Below are 19,003 nucleotides of genomic sequence, written 5' to 3' on the forward strand. Positions count from 1 at the left end.
CTTGTTTTTGAATACCAGTTCTTTGACAATGTTCCCATTTGGTTGTGCTTTTGTGGGGTGGGGACAACACAACATTTTTATTTCTTCACCTTTGGGTGTTATTACACTGTGAAACTTGATTACAAACTCGAGTGGAATGCAGACTCGTGTTCGGTGTTCGCTGGGTTCATGGTTGCACCCGTTCTGCTGTACCATGCTGGAGCTTCAGTTGTGCTGTTCATGTGGACTTTTACATTCTTGGACTGGGAGCCAAATTCAATCAAAACTGCTAAAACAGACATGACTGGCGGTGTGTGTTCAGTCAGTGTGTATACATATTTTACTGATCAGTATGTAAATGCTGTTGTTACATGTTACTTTATTAATTAGATGGGGATTTGATAGCAGGTTGATTGGATTTGGCTGTGGACTTAATAGATACTCAGTAGTTACTTTTAGGACAAGTGGCCAATGCTGAGTACCACAGATTCAATAGTATGCCAATGTGTGTTACTCACAGAACTGATTGTCTTTTTTTATTTTTATTTTAAATGAAGCTTTTGACTCATTTGTTTAATACCATGAAGAATTTTGTAAATTTTTTTTCCCCTCCTTGATTACTTATCCAGTGAAATGTCTCTCAACTCCATGATTAAAACAATTAAAAGAGGCTAAATATCTCTTTAGCAATGCATGTTGTTTTTACTCTAATATGGCTGACTGAAGAGACTGAAAAGGCATTAAGTTTTTCAATTGTTTCCAATTTTCCCCAAAATGTTTGCTTAGACAGGCGGATCGTGTTTCTTGGTGACGTGCTTGTTAAAGGTGTGAAGAGATTGAAAACATCCACTGTCTGTATTAAGTATGGATAGTTCAAATCTATTAAAGTAGCATTGTGTATTGTAAATTAAATCTCAAAACTTTGTGCTATTTTTAAGCTCATTTATGTAAGGTGCATTGTTCAGAAAAGAAAATGGTGCAGATGGGTTACAAGGATTTTTACCAAGCCCTTATTATGATAAGCATGACTTTTTTTTATGATAAACATGAATTTTTAAAATAAAAATTACTCCTGGTTTTTAAAGCAAATTGAAATGTTTGTCGCAGAGGCTGGATTAGTTGGAACACTTCTTGAGCCTATTTATACCAGATCTCAGTGGTGCCAGTTCTAATACTAACCATGATAGTTACACTGGAGAAGTGCACACAAGGTTTTTCTGTGGTTTGTAGTCAGAAACACTCCAAAAAATAATGTGTGCTATATTTTGCCATGTGTGCTCATAATAAAAAAAACAAAACAGCATATCCTGCACAATGTGACCTAGAGCACAGACTTAAACATATTGTGGGATAAACAAAATTTGTGATTATGCTAATAATAATCTGATGGTCAGTATTGGTAGTCAAATGATACATTTACTAACAGATGTGTGCCAGTGTTTAAATGTGCTTTATACTCATGAGAACACACAGCTGTTGGTACCTTCTGCTAGCACTAATTTGTGAGAAACTGATGTAGTTTGGCTGTAACAGCTGGGAGTTAAGTCATGATTTCAACTACATCATGACCGTGTGATGCACAAGCCCAGGCATGTCGTTAGGTTGGGTAAGTGGAATGTGCAAGATAAAGAGCGATTCATAAATGCATTATTAAATCTGTTTAAAAGAAAACAAATGTTTGTGATATTTGTCTTGATGATGGATAATGAACTGTTTTACCCTGTATATGCCAGATTGTTGGGAGGAGAATGTTTTTGTAATATGATGGCAATGAAATATTAGTTAGCATTAATATAAGCTTTAAATGAGGAAATTTTACTGACCATACTGTGGGTTATGCATTTTACATTTTACAATGATGCACTGTGATGGGCATAGATACATGTAATTCTCTGAATCAAGGGGGAGCTTCTTTCTCCTGTGTGCTCGCATACCAAGACCATTCAACAAAGTGAATGGATTGTTTGTTTATAGCCAGTGTTCCCTGGATCCTTCAATGCCAGCACTGTTAAGACAAGGGAGTCCAGTGTCATGACATACAAACAGTTGGTCTATGGCTGTCACTGGGTCTAGTAGTACCACTGGGCACTCTGCAGGTTTGATTACATGATCAATCTGATCAGTAGCAAAAAGGCTCTTTTTAGAAAAAATTTCAGTTACATCTTGCCTAAGCTTGAAGGAAGGATCTTAGGGGACTTAAGCACAAGGGAGAGATCCCATGCTGGGCTGTTCACAAATTCACACTGATAGGGTCCCTATCCTTTTCAGAAAGGTAGTAATACAGTTATGAGCCCCCAGTGATATGTACCTTTTAGTGTAGAAAGGGCTTAAAAGGGCCTTTTTCCTGGACTGTAAGGTCAGAGTCCTCAGTCTGTGCTTCATCCTGAGGGGCCAAAATCCCATTGGTGTTGAATCTTTCCGCCCTTTTGTAAAAGCAGGCCTGCTTGGGGGAGGAACCTGCATGGACATTCTGACCACAAGCAAAAGTATGCCTTGTATTATGGGAAGAAATACGGAATATGTCTGAGTCAATTGGGAGCCAATGCAGCCAGTCCAAGTGGGCTGTCTAGTGTCACCAATCACAATCTGTAGTTAGTTGATGTGACATTGGTGAAAAGGTGCACATGTACCTTGCCAAATATGTCCAATTCCCTGTGACTTTTGTACAGTCTAATAGGTGTGTCGTGCGTCTAACCATGGGTGGGCCCACCTGCAAAAAGAGCCACATGACATGCCACCATGATTATTCATATCTCTAAGCAGACTAGCACATGATTACCTCTCAGAACTGGTCAAAATTTAGGGTCATATGGACTGCCCTCAATTCTAAGTAGTCGATGTGTTTTGTTCTCACACTGAGGAGCCACACTGCCCCCAGCCAGTGAGTGCGGCGTCCATGGTCTCTCAGATGGGACACTGCTGCCAGCGTGGACCCCTTTTGTTAGGATTGCCTCACGCCGCTATTAAGCTAGAACCTGTGCCTTTTCTCCGAGATGAAGTCATGTCTTTGCTTGTCTAGGCTGATAACCCATTTCTGAAATTTCCTTAATTCCACCAGACCCAAGGAAACTACAGCTGTGGCTGCCATCAGCAATCCTTGTATCCACAGCATGAACTGGACTGAAAACAGCGGCCAGGATGAATCTGATTGGTGAGTGCACTAATGTATTTGTTATTCAAATATAGCTGTATCTGTCTGCATACATCTCGAAAACATCCATAATGCTAGGGATAGGCCAAAGGGTAGATCTTAATGGAAATGCCTGGTCTTTGAAAACAAACTTCAAAAGCATGTGTGTTCTGGACTGATGAGAACATGGAAATACGAATCGCAAAGATCCACCAATGTAAACCAGTAACGTAGGGAAGGGCTTTTCAAGGACCAATTCAGCCCTCTTAAATTTAGAACCGATGGAAGCTTGTGTTCTGCTTCAGAACAAGAAAGTACATTGAAGCATGGGGTTCACGACCCACAGGATGAATGGGGGTGCTCAGACATCTAAGGGAATGACACTCCCTGTCTAGTGACACTGACAGCCTTTCTGGGTTTTAGAATGTGGGACCAGGCTGTAGTGACCTAAAGGTGCCACATGGCCATGCTTGTTCATGATTCTGAAACCCATGATCTCCTTTCCAGAGCCTTTTCGGACCTGCTTTTACACTGTTAATCCTAGGCAAGAAGAACAAAGAGAAAGATGGCAGTATGACAATAGTATTTATTGAAAACACTGCATCATGCGTCACTTTGTGATTTTGTTGGAAGGTCTCAACAAGTGTGCACAGGCACAAGAAAGTATACATCCATGATTCTCTCTGCCTCTGGTGGTTAGGAGGGGTGAAATTGAACTCCAGGGTTTGCAAGGGATTTTAAAAGCAAGAGCATTTAAATTTGTTCTTGAGTCTTGTCTACAAAGAGGGTTAAAAAAAGAATAGAAGTGAGGAAAAAATGTCATTTCATAACCTTAGTATTATAAGCCTCTATCTAGAATGAATTAATGAGATACTTTATTATAGACACCATATTATAACCTTATATTACTACGATCATGATTTGTCTAGTATTTCAGTTGCTAAAAGGTTTATCCGAGTTTACCTGACACGTACTAGTTGTAATAACAATTATCAAGCAATTCAGCACACAGAGCTTGATTTAGATGTGTGATCAAACAGGGCTCATTGCTGGTATCATGACTCAATTTCTGTTGATCAGGTGAGCAGTCATGTCATGCCTGTTTCTGGTTTTGCAGATACCAGCTACATATTAACTTTATCTAATCAGTGTTTCCTGCACATTAGATCTAACCTCATTATGTTACAGCAGATGGGAAATTTGGGATCACTGCAAACTGTAAGAAAAATCTGTTTCACTCTTATTCCTGGGAATTGGTTTAATTGACCACATGAATATTTTATACTGGGTGGAGAATACAAATATCCTGTTTTATTATAAGAATTATTCCTTGTGAGTTTGTTTGGCCACAGACATTCATTATAGCTGCAGTATGTGTCACATAATAGTGTAAACTGTGAAGAGGAGATTATTATAATGCCTCCTTATAGTTAAAACTATCCAATCAAAATCTTTTTCATTTTAATGAAGAAAAAAAAAAAACACACGACCATCCAAAGAACCTCTCTTCATTGTCCTCGGCTGCCACCTAATGGCTAAATGGACACATGCCACTATATTTATAATGTGTGAATATTAGGTCGGTTGAATGGAATATTTTCTACAGGGTGTCCCAAAGGTCTCCATAAATAGGGGACTATGTTTGGCAGCACCACGTTGGTTGTGCCTACATCAGTGGATGTTTGTGGATGTCCACTTCTTGGTTGGTCTGCAACACTTCCAGTCTTTTTCAATTTGTTAATAAGTTTGGCAACAGTGTGGTGTGTCATGTGCTCACCATATTTCCTTTTCAAGTCTGTCACAAACTTGTGTCAGCCATTAGAATGATTTCAATCTGTCAAAGGGGTCCTTAAATTCCGTCTGGGGAAAAATACATATAAACTAAGTTTGCTAAAAAGTTATTATTACAAGTCACCAGAGTAGAAGTTTTTCATTTTGTTTGGGGGGGAAGAAACATGCCTTATTTTTTTCTGTAAGAGAATTTAAAAGAAGTTAAGTTAAAATTCAGCATATCAATAGTGCAAAATATATATTAACTCCACTTAAAGGTTTAAATATAAAACCCCAGAAATAAAAGCAAGAGGTCAGTGTTTTCCCATGATTATCTCAGTCTCTAAACCTGCTCTGAAGAAAACCGTGTAAGATATCTTGAAATATAACAACTGACTATGTCCTGCTCGGAAGTTACAAAAGGGGTTGGAGGCATTTATAAAGGAAAAGGCTTGGGCATCCAATTCATTAGAAAGCATTTTTTTTGTATTTTTTTTGCTGTTATCATTGTAACATGGACCATTTGATTTGACTTGTTACTTTTGATAAAGAAGCACCATCAGTGGAACTTAACACACTAAATATCTTGTGTAATAAAATTATTTCTGTAATTTTCATTTAGTTTCAAGGGTGAGCAATTTTTTTGCACTCAAACTAGTCATCCATTAAAAATGCTAACTAATGGATTATGACCGGTTAGTGTATTGAAAGTGTAGAAGTAGAAGGCTTTTGATCATTTAAATTAGAAGTTATGCCGATCTCTGTTTAAGTCTACCATTGATAATAGTTTATTTATAATAGGACCATTAACAAATTTTATACACCATTGTTTTATTTTCTAGTGAAACGTTTAGATGCATATTCAGTGGGTAATAAAATACTAACAAATGCATGAATTTACACACCTCCTTGTTGCCTAATTTGTGTGCTCTCTTTGTTTCTAAGTCCTGCAACAAAAAAGCATAACATTTTCCACACAGGCAGGAAGTGCTACAGGGCGAGTGTTCCCATGCATCAGACCCCACATCTAATACAATACCATTTAAACTAGACTGAATGCAAGCTTTTGTCCCCGGGGTTCTCCGGTTCTGGTGGTTGAATCTGGCCAGAGATCAAATGATCCCGACCTTTCCTTTGGTATTTTATTACACCAGGGGGTGAAAAAACAGTTATATTAAAATTAGATTGATTAATCCCATCTGTAGGGTTGGTTTCCTGTCTGGGTGTCAAACATTTTTTATGGAGAATCCCACCCAGCACTATAATTAGGTGCAAAACATGATTTTATATATATATATATATATATATTATAATAAATAATGCTAGTAATGATATTTATATTGAAATCTGTTTTAAGTGTATGTGTTATACAAGTAATAAATACTACTGAATAGTTACCCATAATAATAGCTTTTATTAAAATAGTATAATAACATTTGTAGACTTTTTCCAATGTGTTGCTACAAGTGGGGCCCCTTCCCTTGTGTGGTTAACACTAACTCCTTGATCAAACTTTTTTTCTTGTTCTAAACAAAAATAGTAAATTGCCAGTGAATGAATGCCTCATTTCAGAGCAGGCCATCTATGGCCACATTGTCTATTCATTGCTGCTTAGAGCTCAGTGATCTGCTCAGGCATAAAAGCATCCGGGAAGGACGAGTTCTGATGATTACCTCTTTGTGGATACTAGTATTCAAGATGAGACTGTGAGTGATAAAACCACATGTTCTTTCTTCTGCTTTATATATTTTTCATATACTCTCTGTGTGTGTGTGTGTGTGTGTGTGTGTGTGTGTGTGTGTGTGTGTGTGTGTGTAAAAAATGCGTTTATATCACAGTGTTAGATCAGTGTTTATAGCATTAATCTTAACTAAGTGGAATCATGCTATATTAAGTTTATTCAAGTTTACTATGTCATAGTTCTCTCTGTGTCTCTCTCTCTCTGGTTTAGATCTGGCTCTTGTGTCAGGCTTGTTCTGTTGATGCTGGTGTTTATAACAGTTGTGTCTTCAGCAGTTATGAAAGGTAATCATTATTGTCCTCCTCAGTCTGAAATACTTCACTTATGTTTGATTCAGTACACTTCCTGCATTATAGCATCAATTTATCAGTTTATATGCTGACAATGCCTAGATCCTGTTTTGATTGTTTTTTTTGGCCACTGTTGTTGGTAAATAATGTACTCATGAGACAATTTAATTGTGTATAGGCCAGAACAAAGACTTTCTAAACTTTTTAAATGGTAGGTATCTCTCTCTCTTATTTTTAAACGTACATTTTTCTTTGTACATGCTTCAGTACATTTTTTAAAATTTCTAATAATGGTGTGTTGATTTTATATATATATATATATATATATATATATATATATATGTATATATGTATATATATGTATGTGTGTATGTGTGTGTGTGTGTGTGTATATATATATATATATATATATAATATATATATATATATATATATATATATATATATATATATGTATATGTGTATATATATATATATATATGTATATGTGTGTATATATATATATATATATATATATATATATATATATATATATATATATATATGTATATGTATATATATATATATGTATATGTATATATATATGTATATGTATATGTGTGTGTGTATGTATGTGTATATGTATGTATGTATGTTTGTGTATGTATGTATGTGTGTGTATGTATATGGTAGGTTGTATGTATATGTGCCATAGTACTCTCATCTCTTTCCAGAAGCCTTTGATAGGAACAGCCCTGAGCCAGCGGTTGTAAGTGGTATGTAAATCTAATGCAAAATTCTTCAGATCAAAACTGAGTGTATAGTTTATATATAATACATGGTATACAACAATGGCTTCTCATACAATTTTCATGTTAAACTGTTACGACCAGGGGTGAGAATCATAAATAATAACAAGACACATTACTCTTAGGCTGGACCAAAGAATTCAGTTAGTGGAACAATATAATGATAATGAGTCTTTATTGGTCACATATACATATGCACAATGAAATTCTTTTCTTCACATACCCCAGCATGTGAGGAAGCTGAGTTCAGAGTGCAGGGTCAACCATGATACAGCGCCCTGGAGCAGAGGGGGTTAAGGGCCTTGCTCAAGGGCCCAACAGTGGCAGCCTGGCAGTGCTGGAGCTTGAACCCCTGACCTTATGTGTCATGTCTAGACAAATAATATTTAAGTGAGGGAAGTGAATACAGTTTGCAAAAATATTTACAAATAAAAAATGTAGAAGTTGTGATTGTACCTCCACTGCTGTGAAACCCACTAGTTCAACCAATAATGACAATTGTTATCAATTACTCACCCTCATGTCATTCCAAACCCATTTTCCAAACTTTTGTTCATCTTTGGAACACAAATGAACACATTTTTAATGAAACCTGGGAGACATCTATCCCTCTGTTTACAGTCCGTGTAATCAAAGCTTTCAAACTCTAAAAAGTTCATAAAGGTGTTGTATAAGTCATCCATGTGACTCCAGTGGACTCGAGTGCTGACAAAAACACATCACACGCGTGTTGTGGTTCTCTCGTGAACGCGCGCTGGAGATCTAGAGTATGTGGAAGTGAAGATATTTTGTGAAAAAAGTTAGTTTTTTTGTGCGCACACAGCATTTGTACCACCTCATACAATTGGGAATAAACCACTGGAGTCATATGGTTTACATTTATGATGCCTTTATGAACTTTTTCGAGCTTGAATGTTTTGGTAACATGGACTGTAAATGGAGGAACAGAAATCTCCCAGGTTTCATTAAGAATGTTTTCATTTTTATGTTGTGAAGATGAACGAAAGTCTTATGGGTTAGTGAAGGTCAGTACTTGATGACAGAATTTTCATTATTAGGTGAACTATCCCTTTAAGTTTGTTTTGGAAAACAATACATTTTGTCAGTTAATTGAGGTTATGGCCCTGAGTTTATTGCTCTGTTTTTCCTCCTAAAGGAATAACAGATACTTCTAATTCAGTTACAGTCCACAAAATGATTTTATGTCAGACCACGGCGTCTAAATTCATATGGTCAGTCAGATTACAACCTTTATTGGGCTGATTCAGACACATAAGCTGTATGTTTGACACCTCTGGTTTAGACGGTCATTCATTCTGATGCTCCTTGACATATGGTGTATGTTTGAAATGTTTACAAATCACGCATTTTGTAATGTTTGTCATTGAATTGTTCTGCTTCTGTTGTTTAGTCTCAGATCCATCAAATGCTGTTGGTCTTCCAGACCCAATAGCAGGTGAGTGTCAAGGCAGTGGAGTGGGTTGAAGCCATGCAGAGGAATAAAATATACAGTCCAAACTCAGAGATGCTAAATTTTATTAGGTTTGATGTTTCAATGAACAATGTGCAATGTGTTCAACCTTTAAATGATCTCATTTTTTACAGTGTGCTCAATGTCCACTCCAATGGATAACCCTTCTGGTGGGTTTGTGCCATTATGTCCAGACTAAATATTGTTTTTTAGTTGAATTCCTAGTAATCATTGAATTTACTCATTAGAATTATTTAGTTTGACTCCAGAGACTGATTCACTGGAATATCCAGGTCAGTTATAGAAGATAATTCATAGTAATTAATGTATTATATAAACATGGAATTAAATACACCACTCTTCCGGTCTCTGTCTTCTCAGACACTGCTGATGAAAAATCTCAAGAGAACAGCAAATCTGATGATCGAACAGGTAAATTAAATTGATAGTGATTAAATTGATATCAAATCCCTGCATTAATAATAAATAGATGCATGAGCTTTTGTTACATTCATGAAATAGATGCATGTATTTTGGTATTCGTTAAATTATGAATTCAGATATCTTGATCTGACCTGATCAGTTCATTATATTATCTCTAAGACCATAATATACAATAATATGGCCTAAAATCACATACTTTTATATTAAAAGACAATTATTAAAGAATTGAGCTATGTTACGTGATATTACAAGCACATTTTGTTTCAGAGGATTATGACCAACGAAGTTCAAAGAAAAGAAACAAACTACCTGGTATGCCATATTTTTTTTCTGCGTAGTTCATATTTGAAGAGTGATTAATATAAAAATGTCTCGGTTATTTGCTTTATGTCACAGAAACCTCAGGATTAGACCACGATTCTGCTGGTAAGGCATGTTGTCAGTAATATAATACATTGACTCCACACACACATTAATGATATGAAATTAACAAATAAATATGACACATTTTGTCATTTAAAATACATTTGTGGCTCCCTCTTGCTGCAGACAGTAAAAGTGCAGAAAGGACATACATGGACAAATATGTTAAGATAGAGAAGCAACCCAGCAAAACACAAGGTATATTTTAAATAATATTTTAAATGCCAGTTTTCAGGACTCTCATTCAGCCTTAATATAACATCACTGGCTCTCGTATTATGTCTCCATTGATTTCAGAGTAATACAAAGACTACTATCATTACATTGATTTAATCATCACTTTATTTACTTCCTAATATCACTGCATCATTACATGTATATATGAATACATTTTTTGTATTGTAAGTTCCATTAACAGAGAACAGGAGCAGCCAGGAGATGTATGGACCTTGGGATTCCGTGAGAGACCAAGAGTGGAAAAGGAGGATGGACCTTGAGAGAGGACACAGAGTGACTCAAATCACTGAGGCCATTAAAATGAACAGTTATGTACCTGACCAATCCCAGGCTAAAGGAAGTAACAGAAAAGAGAAGACCAAGATGAGAGAAAACAGTGACTCAACCCCACTGAATGATAGCCAGAATATTATTGATCAGAGTCAGGAGTGTGTGGATATGTCCAGCTGGATGATGGGATATCCAGATGAGGAGAACACTAGTGTACGTGGTGCAGGTGTAGATCCACAGAGTGAAGAGGGAATCACAAATTATGAGCGCCAACCAAAGAAATTGTGTGCTTCTAGAAAGAGACTGAGTACACCAAAAACTCAGAGTGAGCAGCTGTACACAGATAGTGCAGAAAGGGTGAATAGTGAGCTTTTAGGTAGAGACAACAGCAATGAGAGAATTCCTGCTCAAACCCTGTGAGGATTTACATCGTATAACTGTTTGCGTTATTATTTTCCAAAATGTGAATTGCAACTGTTAAAAATTGTCCAAATTGTTCCTATGATTGTGTTGTCTTATTCTTTCATCTATCCCTGACAACTCTCTCTGCAGACATAATGAGGAGTGTGTCCGAATACTTAGCCAGACCCCCCGCTAACTTGTTAGTCAGACAACCCTCATGGTGGCTGCAACTTTTTGATCATCAGATGTTGTCCTTGGGTCATCCAACAGCAAACCGGCATCACGCAGGCCTTCCAGGTACAGCTGGCTTGCCCATGTCTCCTTGGGGCCATAAATTACGTAGCTCGTCTCATCTGCTGCAGGCTTCATCTGCTCTAATAGACCTCAGAGAGTCTTTCACCATCTTGTAATCATGACAGAGATGTCAACGTGTTAGAGAAGATTTACAGCAGATTCTCACTTGTAGAGATTGTGAAATGTACTTGCAGCTGTGCTGCATGGTTATCATTCCTAACACAGTGATACTCGAGTAAAAGAGGAAACTTTCATGTTAAGAGGCTGGACTACATGACAATCAAAATAACCCAGTGGTGAAAAAAAAAAACCCTATAAAAACATGTAACTCATTACATGTACACCAATAAGTAAATGAGCACACACTTGTTTCCCTGAAGGCCTGTTCTTTTATGATAATGCGCCAATTCAGAAGTTGTTTTTAGTATTTGTTGTTTGTTGTTGTAGTCTTGATGTCTTTGTTGGTGCCACAAGTACCTCAAATATCTGATTAAAGATTGGTCTGATTTTAAAATGTAAATATGCCTAGTTATTGTTAATCAGGGGTGAAATAAAAGGGTGATCTTTGCCAAAAACGGGTTGGATGTCACTGTGGCTGAATTATGTTCAACAGGCAGATTTTTTTAAATGCCTAGAATATATATTGACTTCTCCACTTTTTTTTTTTTTTTTTTTTTTAAAGCAGAAATAAACAAATTTAAAACTACTTTTACTGACTAGCTAACATGGCCTAAGCAGAGATCATGTTTTGTTGTTAAGGAACCAGCTCAACTAATGTAAAAATGGTCAGTCTTCCTGAAGATGTTTTAATTGCTCACTTGCTAGCAGTTTAGAGCTTTCCTCGTGTAGTAAATATCCTGCTTTGATCAAGTTGCTGGTTATAGCAAATTTGGAGTCACTGTCCGAAACCCTCTAATCATTTTTTTAATCGTAAGGGCTAGAAACAAAATTCTTTTTTTCATGTTTCATATGTACATGTAGACAGTTCATCAGACCCTCACCAAATTTGACTCGGATCATCGTTAGACCATGCTGGCGAAAAGTTATTAAAAGCTTTTTGATGATGGACCAAACCGTTCTCAAATAACACGCAAACGAATTAGACGCTGAGCATGCTGAAATGGGCATGAGGCTATATCTCCATAACAGTTTAGCATATTCAGACCAAACTTGGTATATCTCATGAGCATAATGACTTGAGGGCACCTGTACAGTTTTAGATCAACACTACTTAGTGTTCACGAGATATGAAAAAAGCATTTTTTTTTTTTTTCTTTTTTCTTTTTGGACTGTTTGTCTGATTTTCACCAAAATTTGTTTTAGATTATCTTCAGTCCATGCCAGCAAAAAGTTATGGATTTCCTGTTCAAAAAAACTTTGATATCTCAAACCATTTCCATATAATGCGTCATCAAAGTTGACACAAGCGCCGCATAGTGTTTTATGTAATGTCTTGGCAACACTACGGCCTATTGCACTGAAACTTGACATGTAAAATCATAGCCATGCTCCGAGGCTTGCTTCGATCCTTACTTTGCCTCTGTCGGGCTTGGCCCCGTAATTGCTGCTCGCAAGTTATTTTTACACATGTTTCTGTTCTAAGGGATTCATACAAAAAGTACTATTGGGTAGTTTAGCCATCAAACGTTAGGTTTTTACTATTCCTTATATGCCAGGTTGAGCATCAGAATAATACTGAAATGCTTATTTCATTCAATCAAGTACAAATGTGTCCAGGTCATACGTCCTGGTCGCGGAAGTATTTTAAGTATGCATACTTAAATAAGTATGCATGTCAAAGTATTAAGTATGCATAGTTAAAAATAAGTTTGCATGAAAGTAATGTAAATAAGTACTCACTAAATCCAGTATGAATTTAAAAAAAAACAAAAAAAAAAACAACTTTGATAACCATCTGTAAGTCTTGGGGGTTAAATTAACATTTAGGACATTTAGGGAAGCTCTACTTATTTCATTACTGCCAACAACGTGTGGAACAGTGCTGTTCACTGCATATTTTATTAAATGCACTGCTCTTAACACTGATATCATGGAAATGTGATTAAAACAATATTTTATTACACATATTTCTGTTCTAATGGTTTCATCCAAAAACAACTATTGGGAAGTTCAGTGGTCAGTTTTTAGGTTTTTACTATTCCTTATATGTCAGGTTGAGCATCAGAATAATGCTGAAATGCTTAATTCATTCAATCACCTTCAGCAGCAAATGTGACCTGGTCAGAGTCGCGACAGTCTCATAAGTCAGACCACTGGTTAAACCATTAAATGGCATGTTTTCAAGAGGTGGGAGTAAACTGGAAAACCTGTAGGAAACCCACACAGGCCCAGGAGGAACCGTGAAACTCTACAACAGTGACCACAACTCACAACCCTCGGAACATGAAGCAACAACACTATTCATTTTCCCAACTCAACACTGGAGCAGGATTTAACTAAAGTTTAACTAACTTACCCAGTACATATCAACTATGCAAATTTTACTTTATCTACTAATACATAAGTCTTTAAGGATTAAAAAAAAGGAAATACAAATCAGTAAATATATGTACAAATACTTAAAATAATTATGCTAAATAAGTGTGCATTTAAAACAAAAATTGTACAGAAAATAAGGATTGGTACTTAAAAAATGTATATGCATGCTAAAAAATAAGTATGCATACTAGAATTTTAAGTGTGCATGTCAAAGTATGAAGTATGCATAATTAAAAATAAGTTTGCATGAAAGCATGCTAAAGAAATACTCACTAAATCCAGTATGTTTTTATTTTAAAAGATTTGATCAACATCTCTATGTCTCGGGGGTTAAATTAACATTTAGGACACCGGGCAGCTTTACTTATTTCATTACTGCCAACAAAGTGTGGAACAGTACTGTTCACTGCATGTTTTATTAAATGCACATCTTATATATATCATGGAAATGTGATTAAAACAATATTTTATTAGCAGCCCAAGCACAGAAGGTGCATAGGCACCCTATTGTTATTCTACCTTTTCTTCCTCTTCTTCTTCTTCTTCTTCTTCTTCTTCTAGCTAGGCTGTCTATGGCAGCTCATCGAATTGTCTGGTAAGAAGATGTGAAATTTGGCACACTGATTGTGGAGGGTCTAAGGAACATTCTGACCATATTTAGGCCTAGTGCTGCCAATGCTCTAGCACCACCATTGGGTTAAATTTGGGCTTAACTTGGTAGTTCATGTATGGTCATAACATAAGTATGTTCTACATTTAAAAGCCACACATCCCTGCATTCCCATGGTCATGACGAGTTTAATACAACCTATGGCATCAATTTCTACCAAATAAGATTTTCTGCAATCTTCCTCCAACTGTTTTTTCACTCCTCCTACAAATTTTGCCCAATCATCACCATGTTAGACATGCATCATCTTCAGAATAAACCTCAGAAAAGAATTTTGAATACTCCAAACAGTTTGCCTGTAATGGGCCAATGAATCTGACAGCGAAGCCAACAAACAAGTAGTGAGGCTGTATCTCAGCAACAACTTTGTGCACGGATACAGATGTTGTTAGGCGTCCTCACGGCCATGTCCTCAGGCTATGCAACAAATTTCATGACAATTTGTTAACAATAACATGCTAAAAATGCTTACATCTAACTGCCATTTGCTACTCCTCCAAATTTTGTACAATCTTCACCAAATTTGGCTCACATCAAATTCAGACCAACCTGGACAACAGTTATCAAAAGTATGTTGATATTCCAAATGGTTTGCCTGTAACGTTCCAACAAATCTGTGAGGCTGTATATCAGTAACGACCTTGCACACTGACACAAATCTTGGTAGGCATCCTCAGGGTATGCAACAAATTTCGTGACAGTGCCACTTAGTGGTCAAAAGTTACAATAACACGCTGAAAATGCTTACATCCAAGTGCCAGGTTTGCTACTCCTCCTCCAAATTTTGTCCAATCTTCACCAAATTGGACTCACATCTTCTTGAGGCCTGTCTAAACAAAAATCAAAGGAACTCTGATATTCAAAACCATTCTCCAATAACGGACTGGCAAATGGTTGAAACTACAAATCATTCTTGAATCCCTTTGCTTATAGTTATGGATCTGCGTTCCTGTGATTTCTTATGCAGTAATTGTAGCGCATCTGTGAATGTGCGGCTCACTGAGTCTGGATGCTTGGTCCCTGAAAATGCTGCTTGCAGCTTTAATATTCAGATTAAAGATACACTCTGAAAAATGTTACATTTCATTCATTTGTGGGAACCATTAAAGAGTCTATGTAGAATCCTACATCAATGTTTCCCTATTGGAGAGGGTCCCTATGAGAACTCCTTTCACTAAGAGCTCTTAACTAAATACAACAAATCTCTCCCTTTCCTTTTTTTTTTTTTTTTAAGAAACCATTTTTCTTAAAAATGATACAGAATCTGTTAAATAGGCAGATTTCTCAAATATGTTCTAAATTTCTTTTTGTATTCACAATCTCTAGTCTGAGAAGATTTCACTTCTAAATACTAGAGTGATGCAAATGCTGTCTGTACAAGTAAGTTCTTTATGCTGTAGACAGACAAATGATCAGGAATTTGCTGAAGGGTTTACGCTTTCAAAACACTGTTCTGAAATTCTGGACTGATACCTTTTTACATAAAATTAATAACACAAGAGCCAAAGTATTTCGACATAACCCTGGTAGTGAAGACAGAAGACACAAACATAGGAGATGGGTAGGAGGTGCTGGAAATAGGAATTAATAACTTTGTTTAATCATTTGAAACCTCTGATCAACTTGTGTGCTTGTTTTTGGAAATTTTCCACACCAAACCGTATCTTCTCACACTGGTATAAGTGCTAAGAAATAGCAGAAATGTGTGGAAAATGATTGCAGTGATTCTATAACCTTTCTACATTGCTGAATTTAGTGAACTATTAATTGTGATATTGCCAAAATGTAAATAAATATCAATAAAACCAGAATGCATTGATTTGCAAAACTCAAAAAACCCATATGCTATTCAAAACAGAACATAGATAAAATATCAAATGTGGCATTGTAAGAAAAAAAAAGGTCATTTTGAATTTGATGGCCACAACACATCTCAGAAAAGTTGAGACAGGGGCAACAAACGTCTGGAGGTTAATTGGCAACAGGTCATTAACATGATTGGGTATAAAAAGAGTATCTTAGAGAGGCAGAATCTTTCAGAAGTAAAGATGGGCAGAGGTTCACCAATCTGCGAAAAAAAACTGAGTCTACATTTTGTGGAACAATTTTAGTATAATGTTCCTCAACATAAAATTGCGAAGACTATGAATATCTCATCATCTACAGTACACAAAAAGATTCAGAGAATCTGGAAAAATCTCTGTGCGCAAGGGACAAGGGTGAAAATCAATATTGCATGCGCGTGATCTTCGGGCCCTCAGGCGGCACTGCATTAAAAACAGGCATGATTCTGTAATGGAAATCACTGTATGGGCTCAGAAACACCTCCAGAACTCACTGTCTGTGAACACAGTTCGCCGTGCCATCCACAAATGCTGGTTAAAGCTCTATCATGCAAAGAAGCAGTCATATTTGATCCAGAAACACTGCCATCTTCTCAGGCACAAAGCTCATTTAAAATGAACTGAGGCAAAGTCGAAAACTGTTCTGTGGTCAGACGACTTGAAATTTGAAATTCGTTTTGGAAACCATGGACGTCGTGTCCTCTAAACTCAAGAGGACTAAAGGGGAGAGGGACCATCCGGCTTTTTATCAGCGCTCAGTTCAAAAGCCTACATCTCTGATGGTATGGGGGTGCATTAGTGCCTATGGAGTGGGCAGCTTGCACATCTGGAAAGGCACCATCAATGCTGATAGTTATATACAGGTTTAAGAGCAACATATGCTTCCATCCAGATTCTATCCCATCTTTACTTCTGAGAGACTCTGCCTCTCTAAGATACTATTTTTAATACCCAATCATGATACTGACCTGTTGCCAATTAACCTAATTAGTTGCAAAATGTTCCTCCAGCTGATTCTTTTTAGTAACACTTAATTTTCCAGTCTTTTGTTGCCCCGTCCCAACTTTTTTGAGACATGTTGCGGCCATCAAATACAAAATTACCTATTTTTTTCTTAAAATGGGACATTCCCTCAGTTGAAACATTTGATATTTTCCATGTTCTATTGTGAATAACATATGGGTTCAGGAGATTTGCAAATCATTGCATTCTGCTTTTATTTACACTTATTTACATTTTACACCGCGTCCCAAGTTTTTTGGAATTGGGGTTGTAATATCCCATTTAAAAAGCAGATATTTATAACATTTCAAGTGCTACAGCCCGAAATCATCCTTGAGAAATATTCTTATGTGAATGGATATAATATTGAAGCCTCAGAGTTAGCTGCTTAACAATGTGTATAAAAATATTGCCTTTATGCTTCACTGCAACATGACCAGCATCAGGCACACTTCTTTTTTCCCTCAACGCTTGGGGATAACTGGAGCAATTTCATAGTCTACCAGATCTCAAGAAACTCCCACTTCTTAGGCACCACACTTTTTCTCTCTCCATCATTCTCTCATATAAGTATTTTCATACTTGAAACAGAGACACAACCCCAATCTAAAATCTAAAAGGAGGAATCTAAACAGAGAAGTATCAAATACCAAGAAGTAGTAAGTTTAATTTATATAAAATGTTTTCTGTGCTACACTCCCTAATGCCCTATATTCTTTATCTTCATTCAGTTGACCTAACCTAAGATCACTGAAATGACAAAGGATGTGATCATTGTTAAATAAAATCAACATCAAAAAGCAAATCCATAGAGTTTTTCAAGTGAACTGAACTGTGTGTCCCAATGAAGCCTTTGTCAAGGATTTCACCATGATTGCACCTTCCTATATTGCAGTCCTTCTTCTACATGTTGAAGTATATCTATTAAAGGGACCTCGCTGATTTTCAGTATTTAGGTTTTTGCCTTGGCTGAGTTCAGAATGTGTAAGCCCCATTATTACAGTGCTCCAAACCAACCTGCATTTCTGTCTGTGTCTCATATTAAAGCGCTTTTTTCCAGCTCTGTGTACTGGGAACGTACACGTGTGACCACTCTGTGTCCATGTCGAGTCATTGTGGAAGAGGGTTTCACTCCCTGATAGTTTTTCCATGTGTGGGGTTAAATCAAATGGAGAGAAGGCGGGGCAATCTAGCTTTGGCTTCTGTTGAAGACCGACTTAAACCATCCTCTCCTTATAAGAACTTCATTCAGGGGAAAAAGTTGTTTGTGCATGTGTGTGCTCTCATTGATGGAGGACTGCGTCAATGTGCCATCACATACGTCAATTTCGCTCCTAAAAACAGGAGCTGGTGAGTGCGTGGAAGTGTGTATGATTAATTTCTAAATGTAATGAGTCACAGACCAATTTTGTGAGTTTGACTAGTGACCAACTTCATCTTGGCACTAAGAAGGTGCCTGTGTTTAAATGGGGCCCAGTAATGGAGTGATGTGAGATTAGTCACTGTGCAACCCTTTTGACAGCGAGCAGACAGCCCTAATGTGTTGAGACCTAAAGCCAGAATCTCTCTGTTCTACTTTTTCTCACTCTTTTCCTCCCAGCTGATATTTTTCAAACACAGCCTGATGATTTTGTTGCTCATGCCAACACGATTCTTTGTGCCAGTTTTTCTATGCCGTGATGCAATGGCAGCTACATTTTGTCACTCATGGCTATGGATGAAAAAATTCCTAATAACTTTAAGTCACTG

The 19,003-nt window shown here is 36.8% G+C and overlaps 1 protein-coding gene across 4 annotated transcripts; it reads left to right on the forward strand.

The window, feature by feature from the left end:
• The first annotated feature begins 821 nt into the window (after positions 1 to 821).
• Positions 822 to 11,753, forward strand: LOC108267750 (uncharacterized). 4 transcript variants are annotated; one of them, XM_053681759.1, is made up of 13 exons: positions 822 to 3,130; positions 6,495 to 6,585; positions 6,831 to 6,904; positions 7,089 to 7,121; positions 7,624 to 7,665; positions 9,110 to 9,154; positions 9,304 to 9,339; positions 9,418 to 9,462; positions 9,551 to 9,601; positions 9,881 to 9,925; positions 10,010 to 10,039; positions 10,163 to 10,234; positions 10,443 to 11,753. In XM_053681759.1, exons 1-13 carry the CDS (start codon positions 3,118 to 3,120, stop codon positions 10,961 to 10,963), a joined length of 1,098 nt encoding a protein of 365 aa, XP_053537734.1. In that variant the 5' UTR covers positions 822 to 3,117; the 3' UTR covers positions 10,964 to 11,753. The 4 variants fall into 4 exon arrangements, with proteins under 4 accessions (XP_053537734.1, XP_017327624.1, XP_017327634.1 ...); XM_017472135.3 differs by lacking the exon at positions 822 to 3,130 and having other exon boundaries at positions 6,204 to 6,585; XM_017472145.3 differs by lacking the exon at positions 822 to 3,130 and having other exon boundaries at positions 6,204 to 6,585; positions 7,627 to 7,665.
• Positions 11,754 to 19,003: the final 7,250 nt, after the last annotated feature.

The sequence above is a fragment of the Ictalurus punctatus genome, chromosome 1, assembly GCF_001660625.3.
Source record: "Ictalurus punctatus breed USDA103 chromosome 1, Coco_2.0, whole genome shotgun sequence".
In the NCBI taxonomy this organism is placed as follows: Eukaryota; Metazoa; Chordata; class Actinopteri; order Siluriformes; family Ictaluridae; genus Ictalurus; species Ictalurus punctatus.